Below are 15,987 nucleotides of genomic sequence, written 5' to 3'. Positions count from 1 at the left end.
ATCAGTCATACGGGTCTGGAAGAACACGAGGGTCATTTTTCATTTGCTTACCCCAAATTTTATTTTGGGGTAAACTGTCCCTTTAAGATCACGGTCCTGGTGGAACAGACCAAGTGTGACGACTCTCCGGCGTTCCATAAAGCATAAAGGCGGTCTCTCAGCTATCTGCCTAGACTTTTGCTCCCCAGGGCTGAAAATTTACTAGTGACCTCTGCATTCCTTTTCAGAGCTAAGCTGCCTTCCCCTTTGGAAAATTCCACTGCCACTGAGGTAGTCAAGACAGCGGCCGTCAGCCAGTATTAAAGCGAGGGATTTACACTCTTAAGATCTGGACTGCTTGAAGCTGAGGCCACGAAGGAGCATTCTAGAGAAAGGATATACCCTAAAGAGAGCAGGAAAATATAGAATAGCATAATCAAGTCAAACATTTGCAGGACTAAGTGCCTTCATCTACAAAAGTTTACATGGGTAGTTGACAAACTGTACATGTGTCCTATGGCGTGACAGAACATATTAAGAAAATAAACTGTTATTAATAATATATTACTTTATATTATTAATATTCTCTCAGGCTAGTACAGGCTCTCACACTATAGGACACATTTATTTGTCAACTATCCACTTAGTTCAATTGAAAAAACATGTTGTGCATGATGTGCTGCATACAATTAACAAATACTGAAATAGACCATAAACTCCATCATTAATGTATAAGTGAAGATAAAACTGTAAGCAGTTCCTCCACGTTTATAAAGCAAATTTGGATACAAAAACATAAAGTACAGATACTCCTTGTTTCTTCTTGGATCCGCAAGTTATACATTTATTATTTGATGAGCAGCAGATCAGAATTGCTCCATTATGACATCTGCTGGTACACATTAGCAGTGCTTCTTAATTCAAACTGATTTTTTTAATAGCTATGACTAATACACTGTGATTACAAAATTATCTCACAACAGTAAACCAGCCTCAAACAGTAAAGGTGAAATTTATTTCACATGACTTCAGTCAATGATCCAGGGGTTTAGGTTTCCATATAATTTTCAATGGTTGGTGTTGAAAACGGTTTACTACAATTTGGTACAAGACGTAAAAAGAATGTGCACTTAACATTGTAAAAGACATCTAATGATGCAAATATTAAAAACTACCAGAAATGAGAAATCTTTATAAATGATCATGGCAGGGAATATGACAAAAACCATACCCCCCCCCCCCCTAAAAAACTTGTTTAAAACTACACAGTTAACCCTGTTTTGAAACGGTCCCTCCCTTTACGAAACAATTCTCAAATCTCATTAAATGAAACTTTTAAAAATAAGGAACTGCTGTCAAAGTGGACTGCATCCCTACCATTTCCCTTTTGTAAATAATACATGGACAATCATGAAGTAGACCATCATCAGCTTTAACGCATGTCCAGTGGCTTTACAAAGAAAACAACACACTACCGAGAATAAAACTCTAGCGTGGTCGGTCGACCTTGATAAACACCAGTTTATTGGTTCAACTATATAAAATTTAAAACAAAAAAGTAAAACAAGAACCCCACATACACTGAAACTATCATATAAATGAGGAGAGTCTTGTGTTCAGGAAGCCACGATGGGAATGTATTCACTGAAACAGCCACAAGAGGGAGTTTATTGTTAGACTCGTGACCAAAGAAATGCCATGGATAAATATTGTGTTAAAAAATTCTCACTTTTCACTATTGCATGAAGACAATTGTCTGTCCTTCTTGGTAAGAAACACTGATTAGTTAAAAGGTAAGACTGACTAAACATGACAAATTTGCAACTTATTTTTCTACTGTTGTAACTACTGTTGACACAGAAAAAAACAGTAATCTCAAATAAATTCTGATTTGACAAATTACCTGAAAAATGGAGAGAGGTGGAAAAGTTGGGTGTGCAACATTCAAAATCCATCACGTTTTTACCCAGGGTAATAGATATAAAAACAATACTCAGTAATGTCGAGCAATACTACAAAATCAACGCTGTGAATGGTTAGAACTTTTGACATGTACAGGTTATCGTTGCACATCTATACTAGCACACAATACATCATAAGAACATAGTTGTAGGGGCACGAATACACAAATCCTGACAAAACAAAGGGAAAAACAGAGAGAATAAGAGAAAAATATCACATTCCACCACTGCTGCACCTATCATTTCTAAAGCGCAACAGAAGATGCCTTGAAAAGTTGTGGACAGAGATGCCTTTTCATGGACGGAGGCCGTCAAGATGGGCAGTAACCTCCTTCACTACCTGCCTGTTCCTCTTTTAAATGGTCCGTTAAAAGTTAGCTATAAAGAGTGTCACTGGTGCGACACAGGGGATAAGGTTTGGAGGACTTAAGTTTTAATCCTCCTCCCCCCTCTGTCCTTTAAACTGCCGTGGCACTTTTCTCTTTCTTCTCGCCATCTTCGTGCCAGGTCAGACGCTCTTCGTAAAAGGCAATGACGATCTGCGGGCACTTGTGATTGGCTTCCTTTGCAAGCACAAGGTCTGCCTCGTCTGAATCTTTCCTGTGATGGAACAGCAGCAACAAAAAGAAACAATTACGTGGAGTACCACAATACTATAATTGAAGGATGATTGGTGCATAATTTTGGAGTATAATGTTCTTAAACAATAAATAACTGATAATGTAATGTATGACCAGTGTATAATCTTTAAACAGATTTTGGTATAAGTTTATGATAAACACAAATAATCAGAAAAGTTGTCAATTAAAAGCAGGGATTGTCCAGATTGTGTCGGTAATAGGTGTTGATTGGTGCAAAATAAATACAAAAGAATGCAGATTGTGGGGTCTCACACAGGGTATGTGTGTGAATGTGAGCAGACTGAAGACAATGACAGATGAACGGGGCAGTCTGCTGCGTATCAAATGCAAGATAATGGACCAAATGTGAGCTTTCACCGTGGCCCTATTTACACCTGGCAGAAACTTTAATTTTATGGCCCGTTAATCAGACTTCAGGGCAGGGTCCTTTTGTTATTGGTCTTGACCAAATGAACCGAACCGAACTAAAGGTGAGAAAGCGTCCTATATCAACATGCAGTTACACATTCTGTGTATGTGATGCATGTAAAACACAATGCAATATGCAAGTGGAAGCCAACTAAATAAAACATTTCAACATATTTTACATGACAATGATTCAAACCAAGTACTTACCACTTCATAAGGAACATTAGGTCTCCACAGGAGTCTGTTGCACCGATAATCTTTTCTGGCTCTAGACCTCGCTCGAATCCTCTTGCTACAAGGATCTCATCCTAAAGGAACAAAGACGATGCTAAAAAACTCCCACATAACTCGAAATAGAGATATGCTGACACCACACACAGGGTCTAAAATTACAACACATCATGCAACCAAAGTATAGACATAATTTCCTTGCTAAAGCTAGTTTTTCGAAAATGTCGGTTGGTAACTTTATATTGTGTTTACTGATGTCACCTAAGGCAAACTGCTTCCTCCTTTTGAATTCACTTTGCATAAAAGCATGTCCCAAATGAATAATTGTAAACGGGGGCTGCAACATATTATATATTTATTTTGACTGATAAGAATGACAAGACACAGATAATTTTGAGCTGTTACCTCTTTCTTCTTCTTGGGTTTGCTACTACTGCCATTCTCCTCCTCTGAGTTTTTCCTTTTGCTGGTGCTACTACTGCTGTCCTTGGAGCGGGCGGCAGAAGAGCCTGTGCTGGGGGTCTTACTGGGAGGTGTGCTCCCATTGCTGCCTTTTTTGTACGTCCTCATGAATTCTGCAATAAGCTCAGAGCAATCCAGGTTCTTCTCTGGTTCCCAAGTGTTGTGTTTTCTGCAAAGCATGTATTGAAAGAAGTATATTTTCTCATAAAACTGATGTATAAAGTATCAAAAAAGGTAAATGATATGTTTTCAAACATGCAAAGAAATTACACAATTTAAGCTATCAGAATCCAAAAGATGTCAGTAACTGGCAAACAATACACAAAAAAATTTAGTGGGGAAAAGATTACTTACTCCGTGAAGCCTTTCCACTTGAGGAAATATTCAACTCGCCCCTTTACAACTCTCCTGTCCAAAACCTTCTCCACCACATACTCTTCCTCATCTGAGGAAGCAGACCCATCTTCTTCACGGTTCTGGTTCTTCTTTCCCATGTCTGCTTTTTAACCTTTTCTTGTTTACAAGCAACAGTGGCTGTCCGCTTTCAGGCTCACAGAGGAAAACCGTCCCACTGAAACAGTTTAAAAAAGGCACTAAAATTGGTTTACATTCAATGTGAAATGGTATGTAATTCTTTTTAAAACACTGTGATTTTAGCACTCACACGCTTCTGTTTTAGGCGGTGACCTCTGCGCAGAGATGATCTTAAGCTTTGAGCATTCACAAAGATCTCTCCTAAGTAAACAAAGTGTTTGCATGATATTTTTATGGTATTTCTGTTAGAATACAAGAAGTCACATGGATGGAAAATGGCTAGATATTCTAATCTATTCACAATGTTTTCAATCTGAAGGCATAACAAACCACGCGGCCTGATAAACTGATGATAAGCACATCATTTATGTTGGTCTTGCACCTGGTAGCTCGATTTTATAAATGAGTTTGAGAAATAAAATTCGGACCTACAAGTTCTTATCTTAAAGCCACTAAGAATGCAGGCAAGCAAGGCCAAAATATTGAAAAAGCCTCGAAGAAAAGCTTTCATACTATCAATCTAAAAGACGACAAACTAACGTTATCCACGTGAATTGACAAATACGTGACTTCCTTCGAACACCACTCCACACAGTGTTTAATCACAATTCGCATATTAAAAAAGCAACGTTACTCACATTGAAATGAAGTGCTAGCATCGCTGCTAACAATGCTAGAAATTCTGCTAACTGCTTGTGTTAACCTAACTCAAACCTCACGTACCGTGAAAACAACTGGAAGAAAAGAAAAACAACTGGAAAAATCAGTCCACGTTTTGGTGCATTTATAAAAGAGTGCAACGAGTCACTGCATGCGAAAACAATAAACAAATGATATAAACAAACGTGCACGTGATTGCGAGCTAAATTAGCTACGTTACTCTGCAGTCTCAAATTAACGTGAGTCGTTTTACGGCATTCGTAGTAACATTTAATGTTAATAAAAGTACATTTAGTATCGGGTTTTATCATTCAATTGAATGTTGTCGACGCGCGTGCTAACACATTAAACCTCTGCTTAGCAACACCACAGGCCGCGGTGATCTTTACCCGATTTTCCTATCTTAAAACACAAATGCAGATACCTTAAATCGCTTTCAATGTAAAGAGCGCCTTACAATCATAACGCCTGATGTTTATTTCGGTTGATATTTATACTTACAGATTGGTTTCTGTAGTCTTTTCTATTCGTGTCGGATAATGGGGCTGCGGCGGTGGCGTTTCCCTGCACACAGGAGTTTGCTGCCTCTCGCGCACGCATCCGTCCATTGGCGTGTTCAGCCAATCAGCGCACGTTTGCTGGAACCACTCTCGCGCCAAAACGACCTAAAGCACATACAATGGGGTGCGCACGCGCTACACGGAACCCTTTTAAAATCACAGTTTCTTACAAAATCATATACAATCAGACTGTATCATTGCAAGTATTTTAAAGATTAAATACATTTAGACTGTTTTGAAATGTGCAAATGCTTTATCATGAAGATGGAACAATCAAGAGAGGCTCACCATTTATCAAATATCTAAATATTAAATTAAATTGTTTTATTTGTTCATGTTTTATTTATAAATAAAAGGAAAAAAAAGGAAAAAGCTTATTTTGTTGATGAACGAATATTTATTGGTAAACCGAAAAACCTATGCTGCGTTCTCCAATTGGCTGACTGTGATACTGACTTGATTCTAAACCAATCAGATACTCGCAGCCTTCATAACAATAGCGTAAGCGGGAAATGTAAACCAATCGTCGTCTACAGTAGGCGGGCATTATGTTTACATAACGTATTTATCGTATCTTCCCTCTTCCCACCGCGTCTCTCTCACCGACAAGCGAGTGGCGCAGCACGGATATAAATAGTCGGTAGGATGTCTAAGGAGGTAGGTGGACTTGCAATATCGTTGTTTTAGCGTTTAACGACTTAGCTTTAGAAGTGTCGTCAATTTTCTGCAATGTTTCTGCCCGCCCCGGATTCGTAGATCTTAAGCTGCGGTTGTTGCTCTTTGTTAATGCTTATAACGTGCACGGGCCGCCATTTTAAATCCTGTGACCCTATGCAAAGCTCTGCTAGTGAAATATTCACTTGAATCACATCCTAAACTGTTTAACTTTTAAGTATTTGTAGAATGCACTGCACATATATGATGACTTGCAAAAAAGCGACATGTTTTAAAATGGCAACGATTTTCTCACGTTGGCCATATGGCCATGTTAACGTTACCAACATGGCCGAGATATTTCTTCCCCTCCCCCTTACCGAATGAGCCATTTTGTTTATTTATAACGTTTATGATCTACGTTTTTGTTCAACGCGCAACTTATTCATGAAACCAATGGCATATTTAACGATTAGAAATTATGGTTTATTTTTCAGGGCCCACCACGTGAACCCGAGCAGCTGCGAAAGCTCTTCATAGGAGGTCTCAGTTTTGAGACAACAGATGATAGTTTGCGGGCACATTTTGAACAATGGGGCACCCTAACAGATTGTGTGGTAAGGTTCTGCTTTATATCATTTTGAAAGGTATGTTTATTTGCTGCTAGTTATTCGGGTGATTAAAATACATGATCAGGTATGGACCTGTAAAGTGCTTTAAAGGCTATATGTACTCTTTAGGTAATGAAGGATCCAAACACCAAGCGGTCCAGAGGTTTTGGGTTTGTCACATATTCCGGGGTGACTGAAGTCGATGATGCTATGAATGCACGCCCCCACAAGGTCGACGGCAGGCTTGTGGAGCCCAAGCGAGCCGTGTCCCGGGAGGTACGTTTTCTCTGGTTTCTGTGCTTTCCTAAGTAAGATGCACACTTTGTAGGGTCTTATGTGAATGCAAATGCCCAATCCAATTTGTGGCTTTAATGTTTCAGGATTCCAACAAACCATTTGCTCACACAACTGTGAAGAAGATCTTTGTGGGTGGTATTAAGGATGATACAGAAGAAAACCATCTTCGTGACTACTTCACAGAGTTTGGTAAAATTGAGGCCGTTGAGATAATGGTTGACCACAAAACTGGAAACAAGAGAGGCTTTGCCTTTGTTACGTTTGATGATCATGATGCAGTGGATCGCATTGTCAGTAAGTGCTTTTCTGGTTCTGTGTTTTTTTTTTGCAGCAGCAGCAGCAGCATATTTAACACTGGTCTTTTCTGCCCATTAGTTCAAAAATACCATACTGTGAATGGGCACAACTGTGAAGTCAGAAAAGCACTCTCCAAACAAGAAATGCAAAACACCGGGATGAACATGAGAGGTATTTATTGTTTGCCCTATATTTCTCTCTCTCATACTATTGTTTTCCTGAATGTATTCAAATGCTGTTTTCCTCTTAGGCCGTGGTGGTGGTGGCGGAGGTGGTGGTGGTGGTGGTGGAGGCGGCGGCGGCAATGGAGGCAACTTCAACAGATATGGCAATGGAGGTTACAACAACGACTCTGATGGAGGCGGAGGTGGTAGAGATGGATACTTTGGTGGAAGAGGTATGTACCGAAGTGGACGCATGTCTTCAAAAGTCATGATGTAAATTGCCATTTATCTGTTGTCATGCATGTAAATTGCCATTCATATATTGTTTCTCAGGAGGAAGAGGTGGTGGTGGAGGCGGTGGTGGTTATGGAGGTGGTGACTGCTACAACAATGGATTTGGAGGTAATTTGTTTTTTTAAATCTCCTTGTTTTAAGATTTGCTGCCTGTTTCTATAATGTTGCTTTGTCCTGTATTTAGGTGGTTATGGTGGAGGAGGCGGCAGTGGCCCTGGTGGTTATGGTGGGAACCGTGGATATGGAGGCGGCGGAGGAGGAGGACAGGGCTATGGCAACCAGGGTGGCGGTTATGGAGGTGGTGGTGGCGGCAGTGGATATAATGATTACAACAATGGCAATGGAAACTTTGGCAGCGGTCAGTAGCTTTCGTATTAACTAGAAATGAATGACCAACATGTTATGCCTGTTCTCCCAAATAACTGCGTGTTATAACCGTGCAGGTAATTTTGGAGGAGGTGGTGGTGGCAGCAGCAACTACAGTGACTTTGGGAACTACAACAACCAGCAGTCCAACTATGGCCCCATGAAAGGAAGCTTTGGTGGTGGTGGTGGAGGCGGAAGGAGTTCTGGCCCATATGGTGGTAAGTTCATAGAAATAACACATTGGCATTGTTCATCATCTGTAAACTTAAATCCTGATTGTGATCTCTTAGGTGGCTATGGCGGTGGCAGCTCAGGGGGAGGATATGGAGGTGGCTCTGGAGGCAGACGGTTTTAAGTTTAAGGTTTGTACTCCTTTTTTTATTCCCTGTCTGCTTTGAATAGACTTATTTTTGCAGATGACTCTAGATTGTAGGGTAACAGTAGCAACCAGTAAGTCATGGACTCGATCGTCATTACTAAAAATGTATGTCTGGTGTAGAAACCCCACTCAGGTAGTCTGCAGCTTAACATTTGTTGTTCGTATTGTTCAACAGGACTGAGTGCTTTAGGAGAGGAGAGCGAGAGAGGTGACAGGGCAGATGCAGGTTTACATCCTAGATCTGCTCAGCCAAACAGGTGTGGCAGGGTTACAACTGCTACCAGAAGAGGTGTACAGTAGTGCTATCATGTGTGGGACATCATGAATTTTGTCATCATTCAGACTTGTTTTATATTGTCAATGGAAAAGCATTCCAATGAGGTTTTATGTAGAGTTACTTTTCAGTTATGGATTTGATTTCTGTAACCAATCAAGGTGAAATAAAACATCCTTTTTTGTTTTTTTAAAAAGCTTGCTGTGTTTAGTCATTGGGGTTTCTGGGGGTTATAGTGTAGACGATATAAACTATGGGCTGTAGATCTTCAACACTTAACAATATTAAAGTAGGCCCCAAGTACAGACTGGGAGCATTCTAATGTTACAAGCAATTCAATGCCCAAATGTGTAAATGTAGTGAATCAAATGTGTTCGAAAAAGAGTACTGCAAGTGTAGAGTACATGAAGCTGCAAAGCAGTGTAGCCATGGAAACGAGCTGAGGGAGTAGCAAGATCATCGCCCTGTGACGAAGCAGAGAACAGGGAGAGCAGGTCTTCACTCAAAGACTAGCAGGCAGCATCTACCAAATGGCTTTAATAACCTCTGTAGGTAAGAACAGACTTCTCAATTACCGCTGGTAACTGTAAAACATTACATTTTATTTGGCAAAAGCTGTACAGTAACTCAACTTCACATTCAGTGTTGTGATGGAGGAGTAAATGCAGTTAGCCTAGTCATTTGGTGCACATTTCTTAACTCATTGCATGCCTACTTCTAAGTATGGTGTTAGACTTCCTAATTCTAACTCTTGGCTTTTTTTATTTAGGATCCGAGTGAAATTCTCTAGTGGATGGGCATTTGTCTGTCTAAACTGGTGAAGTGATGAAAGGTACTCGTGATCTGCCTCAATGTAGTTGTTGTTGGAAATCTTTTCTAATGTTGTTTCTCTTTCTAGGACCAAGACGCAGCTGTGAAAAGGATTTTATTTTTTTACAATTTTTACCAATAAACTTTTTAACGCTATAATTTGTGTTGCCTTTGTCAATTTGTATACTGAATGCTTGCTTGCAATGAAGCCTTTAAATGCATTACACTGATTCCTTATCTTTAATGTGTGATGTTTTATTTCTTTTATGGACCACATCAAATGGAAGCACAAAAGCTGTACAGTAACTCAACGCAGTCATTTGGTGCACCAGATTTCTTAACTCGTTGCATGCCCACTTATAAGTGTGGTGTTAGACTTTCTAATTTTAACACTTGCCTTTATCATTTAGGATCTTAGTGGATGGGCATTTGTCTGTGAAGTGATAGAAGGTATTCATCATGAGTTATATTGTTGGAAAACTTCTGATATTGTTTCTCTCTTTCTAGGACTAAAACGCAGCTGTGAGAATTATTAAAAATTTTTACCAATAAAACGTCTTAATTCTATAAATTATGTGGCGCCTTATTTGTCAACTTGTATACTGAATGCTTGCTACAATGAAGCCTTTAAGTGCATTTACACTGATTCCTTATCTTTAATGTGATATTCATTTCTTTGTATGGTCTACAACAAGTGCAAGCATACGTTTTAGACGAGACCTTATTGTGGAGAAAATTAAGGTACAGCTAAAACATATTGGGACTTTTGCCTTCACTTTCTCGGTTATTTAACACATTTGCACAAGTTCTGATGTTCAACTCGTGAGTTTAAAAATTTCACAATTAATTGTAAACCGTATGGAACATTTGTTCGGCACCATGGGAATTTTTAACCTTTCCATAGGTTTAAAGTGATATTTTGCACAAACATTAATATTATTTAATCTGTTTTGTATAATGCCAAACCAGTATGGCATTAATTGCTTCTGCAGAACACAAAATATTTTTTTGACAACAACAACGTAGTCCCCCATTGACTTCCAATGCAAGGACACAAAACCATGAGACATTTCTCAAAATATCATCTTTTGCATTTCATAGAAGAAAGTCCTGTATAGGTTTTAAACGACATGAAGTTATACAATGACAACTTTTATTTGTGGGTAAACTATCCCTTCAAGTTACATATTTAAACACTATCTTGAACCTTTCATTGGACACAAAGCTCATTTACTATCCAGCACTGTGTTGCGTGGTACCAAGTAAACATTGCCATCATTAGTCTGTTGTAGCGAGTATTCATCCAGTGAGTAAGGCTGTCCTTCCTCATCCCGCAGCTGTGAAAACACTTGGGTGTAAAGATCTGACAGACGGCATTTGATAATGGCTATGTTTTGCTGAAACTCCAGTCTCTCTCTGGTTAAATGCTCTCTTTGGCCTTTAAGCTGTCCCAACTCGCTCTCCAAAAACACAATATTCTCCAACTTACGTTTGCGGCAGTTCTGAGCCGCAACCTTGTTTTTTCCCCTGCGGCGAATGTCCCTTACAAGAGCCAACTGTGAATCGTTCAGTGTAAACTGAGTCAAAAGCTCATTGAAGTCATCCACTGGTAAGTTTACGATCTTGTCTAGAGCGAATGGGATTTTTAGAGTGAACGCTCGCCGCTCATCTCTGCTCATAGGTGTGTGGACGCTGCTCGCTTTTGGCTTCGGGTAAGGAGGCTGATATGAACCCACTCTAGATAAACTTGAAAGTTGAAGGTCATGCAGGGCTGTGGGTAAAATTGGTTGCTTCATTGTTGCCATTGGCTGGTGAGCTTGGCCCTGGTGGGTAACAGGTTGTATATTTGCGGATGTGGAAAATGAAGCTCCGGGATAAGAGCCGTAGGACTGCTGGTAGTCAACAGACCCAAGCAGATGAGGCCTCACGAGACACTGTTCCCCCATGCTTTCGTTTTCAGCATAGCACATTGTTCCATCTGTAGGTAGGTAAGTAGGTACTCCGTGTATGTTTTCCGGGGAGGCTAGGGGTGGACTTGAACCAAGCGACAATCCGGAGTCTGATTCTAGATCATCGGCTTTCTTAATTTGACCTGAGCTATGATGGTTGACAACCCCATGGCTGCGTGTTGTCAAGTTCATGTGCTCCAAAAAACTCATGAGAGGTGGATGAAGACCTTGTGTATTTGTGAGCATTCGGGATGAAACATGGCCACCGGGGAGTCCATAGTGCATATCCATGTGTGGATTCAGACGTTGATAAGGTGGCATCATTTCAGGATACGAGTTCTCGTAAACCACCGCGGGATGGGCATCGGACGTTCCTGGAATGGGTTCTGCCTGAGGTTGACCCATCCCAAATCCCCCTTGAGAAACCATGGGCTCCATCGAGAGGTACGGAACTGCTTCAAAGGGATTCTCATTGGGTACTTCAAACTCCTGTGACAACAATATAATGTTTTAGTTACCAAATTAACCGCTTCTCAAATATGACCTTGAAGGTGCTCCGAACTAAACTCCATTTACAATAATTTTCACAGGGAGGGAAGTCGCATTCATAAGTCGGTTGCTGACTGCAGGACCAGCCCACCTTGGTGAGCGTAGCCTTATGCAGGTCTTACTTCGGGGCGCTCGAGTTTCATGTAGAAACAGATGGTCATTGTGCTATGCAGGGGACTGTCAGCAATATACAGCTAACCCTCTTTCTTTGTTTGCCTTTATTCTTGCATCACTCAATTGGCCCATTGTTGCAGTTCTAAACACGATGTGTGTGTGCCTTAGAAAAATGTTATACGCTGGCTTTTCATTAGGCAGTTTTTTTCCTAAATCATTTCTTTACATGAATATAATAGGTAAACATTTCCTACTTGTTTCAATTGTGTTATTGGTAATGCCTGGTTGTTCCAGTATACAGACCTGAAGATCAGTGATGGCCATCAGTTCCTGCCAGGCCAAGTCCATCTCCAAATTCTGGGGAGAACGATGTGCCCGCAATCCAGTGACATTGGTAGACATAGACAACTCCCCATGCGGTTTTCTTGAGTTTGCCAGTCCCTTAAAAAGTTAAATATTTGTTGGTAAGTTTGAAATGCATGTTTCATATAGAGATAACTAGAACATATGATTATTTTAGTAATTTATTTATTTTATTCTATGCTTCTTGTTCTTGTCTCACTACAGATTTCAGCCAGTGACTTTAAGTCTGATACGTGCAGAATACGTTTACTTGAGCAATAGTCAATACTCACCTCACTGATCCTCAGGGGAAGCACACCGTTAACTGCTGAACACATTCAGGACAGACCCCTGATGCAGTGAATCAATCTAAAACACAACAAGAATAATTTTACAACTTTTTTTCCCCAAGTATTTTTTTGCAAATGTATTTTTTGCACAGTGATGCCAATGCAATAACACAAGGTATTATTTTACAACTGTCCTACATTTAAGCAGACAGACACACAAACAAACAGCTTGAGCATTCTTACAGCAGGTAACATAGGATGTGATCATGTGCCAACACTATGTTGAAAATTATTTAAATGTTATCATTGATTTTTTTATATTTATTAAATGTTCAATTAGATGGAATATGATGATGATGAACAGTTTTTAATTCATTCCAACAACATGGTCCAAATGTCATGGTGTGACAAGTTTCGTTGGGCTGGATTTGTCCTATCAGCTGGGTTTTCGAACGGTAATGTCAACCCTTGATAAGACAATCTTTTGGGAGGCAGCCTGTTCTCCAGTAAACGAAGAGAGGGGCCTAACCACAAACATCAGAATGTCAGGAAGACTTTCATACAACACTCCTTAAATTTATAAAGTGATACATTGTATCTATAGTAGCATTTACTGCCAGTTTTACTACCATATAGGTTAATGTATTATGTGCCTAATTATTATTTATTTATTTCGTCCAAAGGTTTGGAGGTTCTTATCATAGTGCTTTTTATTAAAACATCAATTTTGGGTTTCCCGTTTTTATTTTGTCTGATGTACAACAATCCTGCAATATAATAATAATAAATCTAACTTTTATGACATTTCCCGGTTGGTTTTGACTGCTTTTGTTAATGAGAAAACATAATGTTAGCGTTTAATAAAAAATAAATGGGGAATTTAACAAAACAGTATATTATAAAAATGCAAATTTAAGACCAATTCAGTCTTTAGATAATTAGGAGTCAAGCCACGACACCTATTGTTTCTGTTAGTGTTCTTATTATTTGTAAAATGTTTTCACTCCCCTGTTGAAATGTCATTGCAGCAATATTGTTGTATAATGTATTATGATTTAGTTTTTTATGTGTGATGATGGTTTTAATAAAACCCTTTCCTCTTGTCATTTTTTGTGAATTTTTACGAAATACAGTATATCCTGCTTTTACCGCAATGTCTAGCACATTTCCTTTAACTAGTTTCTCAAATTCTGAAGGGAGACATGGCTTCAATCAGCTGGGGTATTAACAACTATACAATTCTTCACAAATGCAACCTCAACATAATTTAGCAAAAATCCATTTAGGTTAAATAAAATTAATAAATGAAAATAATTTACTTCGGAATATTTGTGATAAAAATCTAGACTAGTTTGCATTTAAAACAATTAAGAAACATTGCTTAATAACACAGAAGTTTAAATGAATCCTTAGCCATGCACAGAAATACATTTCTAATGAAGCAACATTTAAACTTCAACGTATTTATTGTTTTTTATACTTTTTGTATTTATATATAAATGCGCACAAACTTAGCATTTCAAGATAAATCCATGCAACATTGATCATATGCAAAGCGATTCAAATCCAATACGTCAAAGGTAAAATCATTGAAGTCAACTTCAGTTTTATCTAAAGCAATAAAATGTGCGTTCAGCATAAAGACATAACAGTTTGAACAACTTCACTGAAAATCCTGACTCTTTAATATTGAATCAAAATAGAAACACCTGTCTGACATACTTGCTGAAGAAACGTCAAAACAAACCCAACAAACAGAAAACGAAAATAGAAACCTACATACCTTCTTTGCATTTCCTTGAACCTTTGAAAAAGTCTTCACAAAATGAGATTATCCTGTGAACAGAGACCATTGACCCCTGTGTTGAACTGAAGTGTGAAAAAGTTCACTTCATGCTCAGAACTACAAGTGTGCATGCGTTCAATCTGTCCTTATGTCTCAGTGACTCTTTCTCCCACTCACCCTGTCTGCTCAGGCTGTCACTCACATAAATGGGATGGGTCTATGGGCGATGTAAGCAGCTTTCCTGTAAAGCACCCACACCTTTTGCCCTCTTGTCTCCCAAATGCTTCATCTTGCACTTTAACATGTTTAAATTATCGTTCCCACAAAATGGTTAAGCCATGAATGCTGCGGACTTCCTTGAGCAAATATAGACACTGACATGTCGACCCTTAACACTGTGGTTTCAGAACAAGTGCACTTCACGTCCGGATCTATGGTCTCTGTGTGTGTGTGTCCTAAAATATTGTGCTTATCAGACACGAGATTTCCTACGGTGTTTCATGAAAGGAAAAATGACCTAAGGTAATCATGTTAAGGAAATCCACTGTGAGGATGTGATTTGAACACAGACGCTGTGATCAAGTGCACCTGGAGTTAAATCTGGGATTGCTGTGCCGGCCCGTGCAGAGGAGGGGGTGCTGTTTTCTAACTTGGTTTAGTAAGGATGGAATGTACACCTTCAACAGGTAAGAAAGGCCACATTGTTCGTGTATCCGCAGCACAACCGCAGGGAGGGAGAGAGAAAGAGAGAGAGAGCGGGGGCCAGGGGTACGGGAGGGTGGAGGAGAGCGTGTCTTACATTGCAAATGACCACCCGAGTCTTGCTGAAGTCCCTCCACAGTCACCTGAAGACAATCCACACAATTGTTCAGACACAATGGGACGGTGCTTTTTGATGGCAAGGTGAAAGAATGTGTTTTCCTTAGTGCTTAATTTTATTTGACCAATGCCATTCAAAAGCTATCCCGATCATATTACACCCTCTCAATAAACCCCACATTCATGCGTCTGTGTTTGTGTGTGTGTGAGCCGGCAATCACAACAACAAGTGTGTGTTCATGCCAATCGATGCTCGTGCGTCGCTGCTGTTCGAGAAATCGAGCTTCCTTTCAACCTATCAAAGACCGTGTTTCCACCTGTGTAGTTATTTTCAGGACTACGAAATCGTAAGTTATGACTAAAATCTGTCCTGCCGTTGTTGGTTGTCACTGGTTTTGTTAGTGCTCATCTTTGATTATGCAGCCTTTCTCTTCCCACGCGTTAATATGTTTGTATGTAAATGCAACGCTCTGATGGACGTAGGTGGCTGACAGCGTCCAAAGAAGTGGGCGCCTGCCAGGAACCAGAGAGACGGGACTTCCCAAGCCTTGATTCC

The 15,987-nt window shown here is 39.7% G+C and overlaps 3 protein-coding genes across 6 annotated transcripts; 1 reads left to right on the top strand and 2 right to left on the bottom strand.

Annotated features, from left to right (window-relative positions):
- Positions 1–1,482: 1,482 nt before the first annotated feature.
- On the bottom strand, positions 1,483–5,747 carry cbx5 (chromobox homolog 5 (HP1 alpha homolog, Drosophila)). Of its 2 annotated transcripts, none has more exons than XM_079478649.1 (6): positions 5,378–5,747; positions 4,347–4,417; positions 4,037–4,253; positions 3,626–3,851; positions 3,197–3,297; positions 1,483–2,540 (listed from the first exon to the last, which is right to left on the bottom strand). In XM_079478649.1, the coding sequence occupies exons 3-6, from the start codon at positions 4,174–4,176 to the stop codon at positions 2,399–2,401; spliced, it is 609 nt and encodes a 202-aa protein (XP_079334775.1). In that variant the 5' UTR covers positions 4,177–4,253; positions 4,347–4,417; positions 5,378–5,747; the 3' UTR covers positions 1,483–2,398. The 2 variants fall into 2 exon arrangements, with proteins under 2 accessions (XP_079334775.1, XP_079334776.1); XM_079478650.1 differs by lacking the exon at positions 5,378–5,747 and adding an exon at positions 4,855–5,339.
- A 210-nt stretch (positions 5,748–5,957) lies between these two features.
- hnrnpa1b (heterogeneous nuclear ribonucleoprotein A1b) lies at positions 5,958–9,739 on the top strand. 3 transcript variants are annotated; one of them, XR_013787823.1, is made up of 12 exons: positions 5,958–6,093; positions 6,588–6,707; positions 6,831–6,977; positions 7,082–7,292; positions 7,374–7,466; positions 7,546–7,692; positions 7,793–7,861; positions 7,938–8,111; positions 8,197–8,337; positions 8,410–8,481; positions 9,542–9,604; positions 9,671–9,739. XR_013787823.1 is itself a non-coding variant. In XM_079477613.1 (11 exons), exons 1-10 carry the CDS (start codon positions 6,082–6,084, stop codon positions 8,472–8,474), a joined length of 1,179 nt encoding a protein of 392 aa, XP_079333739.1. In that variant the 5' UTR covers positions 5,958–6,081; the 3' UTR covers positions 8,475–8,481; positions 9,542–9,739. The 3 variants fall into 3 exon arrangements, 2 of the variants coding, with proteins under 2 accessions (XP_079333739.1, XP_079333738.1); XM_079477613.1 differs by having other exon boundaries at positions 9,542–9,739; XM_079477612.1 differs by having other exon boundaries at positions 8,674–9,737.
- On the bottom strand, positions 9,356–14,831 carry nfe2 (nuclear factor, erythroid 2). Its single transcript, XM_079477611.1, has 4 exons — positions 14,610–14,831; positions 12,830–12,905; positions 12,498–12,635; positions 9,356–12,020 (listed from the first exon to the last, which is right to left on the bottom strand). The coding sequence occupies exons 2-4, from the start codon at positions 12,872–12,874 to the stop codon at positions 10,809–10,811; spliced, it is 1,395 nt and encodes a 464-aa protein (XP_079333737.1). The 5' UTR covers positions 12,875–12,905; positions 14,610–14,831; the 3' UTR covers positions 9,356–10,808.
- Between the last annotated feature and the right edge of the window lie 1,156 nt (positions 14,832–15,987).

Source organism: Barbatula barbatula (genome assembly GCF_947034865.1).
Source record: "Barbatula barbatula genome assembly, chromosome: 17".
In the NCBI taxonomy this organism is placed as follows: domain Eukaryota; kingdom Metazoa; phylum Chordata; class Actinopteri; order Cypriniformes; family Nemacheilidae; genus Barbatula; species Barbatula barbatula.
This window is presented reverse-complemented; position numbering and strand designations above follow the sequence as displayed.